General features: G+C 45.1%; 1 protein-coding gene across 1 annotated transcript in view; it reads left to right on the forward strand.

Annotated features, from left to right (window-relative positions):
• Window positions 1-124: 124 nt before the first annotated feature.
• EGFR (epidermal growth factor receptor) overlaps window positions 125-7871 on the forward strand; it is a gene marked incomplete at its 5' end in the record, with an annotated part of 32873 nt that continues 25126 nt past the window's right edge. The window contains 8 exons of the mRNA XM_010152437.1: window positions 125-295; window positions 846-972; window positions 1071-1144; window positions 2313-2403; window positions 2755-2954; window positions 3719-3851; window positions 5272-5371; window positions 7241-7398. Coding sequence (XP_010150739.1) covers window positions 125-295; window positions 846-972; window positions 1071-1144; window positions 2313-2403; window positions 2755-2954; window positions 3719-3851; window positions 5272-5371; window positions 7241-7398 — 1054 coding nt within the window. The remainder of the gene's footprint in view (window positions 296-845; window positions 973-1070; window positions 1145-2312; window positions 2404-2754; window positions 2955-3718; window positions 3852-5271; window positions 5372-7240; window positions 7399-7871) is intronic.

Raw genomic sequence — 7871 nt, forward strand, 5'->3', positions numbered from 1 at the left:
GCCGGCTGGTGTTGGCTCTGTCAGATATAGGGAAAGCTTCTAGCAGTTTCTAACAGAATCCACCCCTGTAGCCTACTTAGTCTGCTCCCAAAACCTTGACACTCAAGCCCAATACCGTGTGCAGCCCCCAACACATCCTTCTCCTATTTCAATGATTTCTGTATCCTTACTTTTCCAGACAACTACGTGGTGACAGACCATGGCTCCTGTGTTCGCTCGTGCAACACGGATACTTACGAAGTGGAAGAAAATGGCGTTCGGAAGTGCAAAAAGTGTGATGGACTATGCAGCAAAGGTATAAAAAGCATGGAATACACCAGTAAGGCTTTGAGATGACAGATAACTTATTAGAAAATACATACATGGAGTTCTGACCTTAAAAGTGCAAATTCAGTAATAAATATCCAGCGGTAGTTTGGAGGGCTGACAAGTGGCTTGATCAGGAAACGTTGCCGTGGAGCACGCTCTCCAACTGGGATACACCACAAGTACAGCAGATAAATGTGTGCATGTGTATCTTGCACATCAACCTTCTCCTTTCTCCTTCCCAGTAGCTCATCAAGGGGAATAAAATTAAATGGGTCAAACAGAAAGTGCATGTGCCAGAGCCCGTGTGCAGAGATGCTCAGACCAAAGCTGCAAAGCAGGGCAAGCGGGAAGCGTTTGTCCTGTGGTGCTTTCTGCAAAGCAAAAGTAGGCAAGAGATCTATGAAACTCACCTTAGAGTGATAGGTTTGACCATATGGGAGTGCTTTCTGGACTAATGGCATCTTCCTATTTATTCCCTTCCATGTGACTGGGCTTCACTCTTTTCCCCTCTAACTTTTGTATCTCTCTTTTAACAGTGTGCAATGGCATTGGAATAGGTGAACTTAAAGGGATCCTCTCCATAAATGCCACAAATATTGACTCCTTCAAAAACTGTACAAAGATCAATGGGGACGTCAGCATTCTGCCAGTTGCGTTTCTAGGGTGAGTTGCCTGCTGGTCATGTAGCACTGGAGGAGAAGGGCTAAGGAGAAATTCAGGCTGAGCGATTCTTTCCCACTTCCTCATTTTGTGTTTTTCAGTGATGCCTTCACGAAGACCCTACCCTTGGACCCCAAGAAGTTGGATGTCTTCAAAACAGTCAAAGAAATATCAGGTCAGCAGTGGGTTTTAAGCTGAGATGGTCTCTGATCAGTACTGCCAAAAATACGAAGGGAGAGGAGGGAAATTTCTTAAGTGCATGAAGAGAAGCACAAGCAAACGTTTTCCGTCTCCGAGCTACCAGGGGTCACTCTTCACAAAGGTGGTCAGCAGTGCCTCGGCAGCCTAACGCCCACGTAACCCACACTGGCCTTCCATCCAAGGTGTGTCGTTTGGCCAGAGCATCCCTTCTGCTGGCTGTCAGCCCTAGCAAAGAGTAAACGCAAAGGAGAACCTAAGCCACCCAAGAAGTATGTGGTGATGCAGAGGCGTGCCACTCCAGCTAAAAAAAGCCAAGTGTGTTTCTATTTGTGGAAAACCTTTCAGCAGCTCCTTAGGGAAGAGTGCTCAGAGGCTTGCGTCATCCTCGCAGAGACACCCTCTCCGGCCTGAAGAGCTCTTCCTTGCGGTGAATGTGTCTCCACGAGCACAAAGTGGCCAGCTGAGCCAAGTCTTGCACCAAGTGTCAATTAAAAGTAATTTTGTTAGGCTCATTTTAAAATGAGTGTGACATCAGAGCTGGGTCCACAGACGTGACTTCAGTTCCCCTTTTCTTTCTGTCTTTTGCCTGTCTGGTGCCCTTTAGGGTAGCAATGACTAACCTCAGAGCTTCGTACGGCAACCTGCAATTTCCCAAATTTGGCCCCTCTTTCCAAGTGCCTGGGCTGAACAGGGAAATCTGCTTGGCTTAGCAAATCCACTCTGAGCAGCTGTCTGTTCTGCTCCATTTCTGCTTTCTCTTCAGTTCTCCTTTTCCCTGAGGCCAGCTCACAAATAGGATGGAGCAAGCAGCCTCTCAGCCAGGGTATCTGCCGGCAAGAGCCATCATTACTGGTGGTGGCTAGACTAGACATCATAGAGTGTGCCTCACTGACACACTCCTCTCTTGAGCTCCTAAGCCCTCGTGGTGGGCTGAGAAGTAAACTGTTTAGAAAACAGGGTTTAAAAATATCTCCCTGCTCCATAAAATGTCATGATTCACTTTGAGATTTGCAGATAGGCATAGGGACAACACAAGCACCTTCTCCTGGCACAGGAGGAGCTCAAGGAGGAGGTTCTGCTGCCAGTACTGACCACGGGTTTATTATTATTATTATTTTTTAATCTTCTTTTCTTCATTTCAGGATTTTTGTTGATTCAGGCCTGGCCCGATAATGCTACTGATCTCTATGCTTTCGAAAATCTGGAGATTATACGAGGCAGAACCAAGCAACAGTAAGTAAATCGTGTGCCAGAGAGACTGTGAAAGAAACTCTGCTTAGAGCTGCACTTGTTGGAGCACACCAAGGTAACAAGACTCAGGTGTCCCAAAACTAATGGGAGAAACCCTGTGAGGAGTACAGCACCGTCTTTGCAGCAGTAGATACCAGATGTGGATAGTGCAGTTGTTTTGCAATAGGTGTGTCATGTACCAGCCGTTTAGAGGGCTGAGCAGCATCTTGCTTGAACAAAATTAGGTTCGCAGCAACACACATCTCAAAAACAAAGGAAAAGCTTGCTGAGTAAAACCCCACATTGTAATTCCCTTTCTTCCATGTGTTTTCTCTTTGTCCATCTCCATTTTAGTGGCCAGTATTCCCTTGCTGTTGTTAACCTGAAAATACAGTCCTTAGGGCTGCGCTCCCTCAAGGAAATAAGCGATGGAGATGTTGCCATTATGAAGAACAAGAACCTCTGCTACGCTGACACCATGGACTGGCACAGCCTGTTTGCAACTCAGAGCCAGAAAACAAAGATTATACAGAACAGAAATAAAAATGAGTGTGGTAAGTCAGTGCTGCCTTCCTGTTCCCCACAGAAGCTTGTACTGAATTGCAAGAGTAATTTGGGCAAGGCTTTTCTTCTCTCTGTTCCTCTGGCTGCAAAATTCATCAGTGCTACTGCTTTAATAAAAGCAGTGAGGGAAAAGTGGGTCGTTTTCCCACTGAGGATGTGGACTTCATGGTGTCCGGCAGGTGGGAAGGAGCTGCTTCACCGCTATGGGCATAGTGACGCCACGAAGGACACGGAAGCTAACTCCAAACATTAGACTTCTTTGACAAGGTCAGAGCTGTTGTTCAACATGCTGCAGTTGACTGCGGTAGTCCTGGGGCCAAAATCTAATTATTTCTCATTGCAGAATATTAATTTCTTGTATTTTGGAAAGTGATCATAGAATCACAGAATGGTTTGGGTTGGAAGGCACCTTAAAGACCATCCAGTTCCAACCCCCTGCCATGGGCAGGGATACCTTCCACTAGACCAGGTTGCTCCAAGCCTCATCCAACCTGGCCTTGAATACTTCCAGGGATGGGGCATCCACAGCTTCTCTGGGTAAACTTGTTCCAATGCCTCGCCACCCACTGTTACTATTTTTTCCTTATATCCAATCTAAATCTGCCCTCTTTCAGTTTAAAACTGTTGCCCTTGTTTTGTCCTTGAAACAGGTTGGAGAAGCTGGCTGGTCAGGATGGAGCCACTGCCAGTGCTGTGTTTGCCCTCTCTCCTACCTTGACGTTCATGTCTTTTCTTGTCTTTCTTTCCTTCCCAGCTGCTGCCAGGCATGTTTGTGACCCCCTGTGCTCAGATGTGGGCTGCTGGGGCCCAGGACCCTTCCACTGCTTCTCCTGCAGGTTTTTTGATCGCCAGAAGGAGTGTGTGAAACAGTGCAACATCCTGCAAGGGTAAGGTGTCTGCCACATGCTTGAGGTTTTGGCAGTGATTTGGGGGTTTTGGGTTTTAGAACGTGTTGTAGCTGAGATGAAAGCAAAGCGTAGGGTCTCTGGTTGCATGGGATTTCACAGGCTTTGCAGAGGTGTTGTGTGAGCAGAATACCTAGCTGGTAGTAAGCAGCTTTGGAGTTTGCTCCTGCCATGGTGGCTGCCATGAAAACATCCCCTCAAGCCCATGAGGAGACTATCTGGGAACTCAAGAAGGCTAAGCCTTACGCTTCCTTCCCATAAGAAAGAAAGGAGCTCAAAACCCCAGTGAAAATCCAAGTTATGCCTCTCACATCAAACACATGGGGCGAGAGCCAGAGCCAGTTGCAGTTACTGGGATCTCGGTCACCCCTGGAGCCAGGGCTTCACTCCTTGGTAGGCTTCCTTACTGCAAAGGGACTCTTATACTTGCTCAAATGAGTGGCTCGCCCTTGCAATTTGCACAGTTACTGTCAAGGGAGCATGAGCTTTCATCTGAAACTCACCGGGAGCAGCAATTTCAAACAAAATTACTGCTTCAACTTTGCTCAAGTCAAGGAAAACACATTGCTGCCTGTGTGCCAGGACTGCAGCTGGGGTTTTCAGCCAGTTCAGCATGTAATGTAGGTGGGAAAGGCACAGGGAGCACCAAGAATTACGGGATTTTTTAAAATAAATCTTTAAAAGTTTGACTTTTAAAAATCCTGAGCATTAAGCAAGTAGTTGACAGGGTGCTGATGCCCCTGATGGTTGTATTTCTCTAGCAACTTGCAGTTCAGCAGCTGTCTTTTTTGTAAGTGAATGCCCTCCAGCAGCTATTATGACCTGAAGGGCAGATCTGGGCATTTTTTGTGTCAAATGATGGGTAGATTTAGTTTAATTAATAACACCATTACTTGAAGTGGAACAGTTTTATTGCTATTGAAACCATCTGTTCCCAACTTTCATATTTTAATGATTCATTGTGTGCTGTAGGGAGGGCATGAATTTAATTATCAGTGCATTGCTGTTTAACTTCCCTAATTATTATTTGGAGCCTTGGAATCACTTGAACTGTTTTTGCTGATCTCTTTGCATCACTGCCATTTACAAGCCTTTGGAAATCATTGTGAATATTCTGTGACGTTGGCTTAAAAGGGAAAGTAAACTAATTTGTGGTGTGCAATCTGGACTGCCATGTGTTTTACCTTCAACCAAATTTCCCTTGCTTTTGCCTCTCCCTGGTTATGCTGAGCAAGTGCCATCGGTGTAACCAGGAGGGTCCCCCTGTACCTCCTCCTGTGTCAGTACCATCGCCCCAATCTGTTTAAACTGGAAAAGTCAGGAAAAGGAGAGACAATCAAAATTTATCACTCACTAATCAGCCTGGGTTTTAATCATTTATCTTTTATTGTTTGATTTCCAGGGAGCCGAGAGAGTTTGAAAGGGACTCCAAGTGCCTCCCCTGCCACCCCGAGTGCCTGGTGCAAAACTCCACTGCGTACAACGCAACCTGCACCGGACCTGTAAGAGCAGATTCAGCTTAGCAAACCTGCACCTCTGACCGTGTATTAATAAGTATTTCCTGTGCTGAGATAATTCTGACGTCTCATTTACCCTTCTCTGGGATCAGGCAGAGTTGGGGGGGAGGTTAGAGGGCAAGATCTGGGGGCAGGGGAGCAGAAACAGGAGAGGGAACCTCAGGGTATTATTTCTCTTTTGTGTCACCCATCATACCTGTAATCCACAGATGTTGTAGGGCCTTTCTTTTTTGTGTCTTTTTAAAGAAGAAAAAGTATTACTTACTTACATGTGTGATGATATGGCAATTTGTTGAACATTTTGGGAACAGCCAAGTTGGCATGGACAAATTAAATTTCCTTATTCAGAGGGAAAGAACTGTTAAAAATAATGGATTAAAGCAGTAGCTTTTTTCCTCTTTAAAAAGCCATGATAAAATTGTGATTAAAATCAGGTATTTACTGGAAGATATTCAGGAAGCAGTGTTTACTTAGAATCATGTTCCATCCTCTAACTAGGCTACAGTAAATACCTGTGTTAAAGTAATTGCACAGGTAAATGACATTCAGAGAAAGGCAATAAAACTAAATGATTGGATTTTCAAACTTGTTTAAATATTCCAAATTCATACAAAAGCTCCTTTTCTACAGAAGTCAATACAGTGTACTCATGCTAGTCTTCCAGAGTCTTCCTCAATTTTGTTCTTTAAGAATGCTCTTTTGTGTTAGGAAACGTCCAGTTTGGCAGAGGTGCAAAATGATTTCCTTTTAATCAGATCAAATTCATATCTTAATCCTAAAACTCCCGTTCTCATTCGGTTTTGGTGATTGAAATCCTATTTCCTGCTACCGTCACGGAATCCCTTCTGCGCTACTTGACCCAACTCTTTTAAACAGCTTGCCACCCCCTGCAGCCACGGAGTGTTCGACCCTTGCTCATCATCTGTCTGAGAGTCACTGCTCAGTCATGTGAAATATTTCCATCCTCCCTTCCAGCTTAGACCACCATGGCCTAAGGGACGTTGTTAACATTATAAGCTCCTTCAGAGGGTGACCACCCCCTTGGTCCATATTTGCCCAGCATCTATTAATCACTCTATTAGCGTAGCCCTTAGACATTACAGTGATTACAATAATCTCCCCATAGCATGTCTTACTATAGTCCCACTGAAACCGGCGGGGGGGATCTGGTCTGTTTTTTCTCGTTAGTAGAATTTGACCCAGAATTGCTGGTTTCCTTGCTTTAAAATATTTAGGCCACTCCTCATGCTGCTATAAATAGAAATATAAATAATAATGCATAAAAACAGTTCTACCAAAAATGGCCAAAGGCAGTGCCTTGAAACACCAACTAAGTGCTTTTCGAAGTAAAAAAACCTCTTGGGTCGCCTCCATTATCCCCTGCTTCTGGCAAGCAGAGGAAAGGACCTGTGCTGAGAAACAGGAAAACAATGATTTGAGGCCAGTACTTCAGGGAGGTGTCAGCAGGTCCAGCTCCATCGTTTTAAATCGGGTGATGGTAGATTGCAGCAGGCGGCAGCCCAGCCCTCTGCTTTTGAGCTTACTCCTTATCCAGGTGTCATTAAATTATTCCCTACTTGAAATGAAAAACACAAACTTTCCAACCAGGCAGAAGGCAGAGAAAAAAAAGCAGCAATACTGAAACTCAGAAAAGTATTAGAGTTAAGCATCAGGTACTGCCTTTTTGTACAGCCCTACAAGAGCAAATACTTGTAAGAATATCCGGTAGCACAGTAGTAAAACCAGATGATGATGACAACTTCTATCAGTTGAAGGCATTTACATTTATCTTCTGCATTTCCTCCTGAATAGGCTGATGTAAGGGTGTTATAAAGAAGCTGTCTCTCTTTGCAGGGCCCTGACAACTGCATGAAGTGTGCCCATTTTATAGACGGCCCCCACTGCGTGAAATCCTGCCCGGCGGGGGTTCTGGGCGAGAACGACACCCTTGTCTGGAAATACGCCGATGGGAATGCTGTTTGCCAGCTCTGCCATCCAAACTGCACCCGGGGGTGAGTAAAACCTCAGGCTGAACGGAAACAGGGGTGGGGGAAACAGGGAATTCCCTTCCTGATGGTCCCATGTCAAACCAGTGGGAAGAAGAAATAGCAGGGAGCGAGAGGTCAGGAGTACATGAGTAATGTAAGCAGAGCGTGGCGGACTTTGTAAATAGGAAAAGTTCCGTGGCATTTCTTCTTTACACAAAAAAAATAGAGGACAAAATGTTTCAAGGGGTTTAAAACAGGTTTGTTTGTTGATTTAAATAGGAAACTTCCTGGAATTTTACAGAACTCACCCCCCCAGTGATGCACTTCCTGGTTTTTTCCCACCTGGCTTAGTGTTGGGTCCTCTGGTTTTTGGGAGGAACATCAGTGACATCTGGTGGATGCTGGGCTCCCGGGGCCCATTTTTCTCTGCACTTTTCATTTTTTAGGAGGGAAAATCCTAGTGAGGTACCAGAGTGATTTTCTTTCTTTCCTTCTTT

This window comes from Eurypyga helias, unplaced genomic scaffold (genome assembly GCF_000690775.1).
Source record: "Eurypyga helias isolate BGI_N326 unplaced genomic scaffold, ASM69077v1 scaffold25655, whole genome shotgun sequence".
In the NCBI taxonomy this organism is placed as follows: Eukaryota; Metazoa; Chordata; class Aves; order Eurypygiformes; family Eurypygidae; genus Eurypyga; species Eurypyga helias.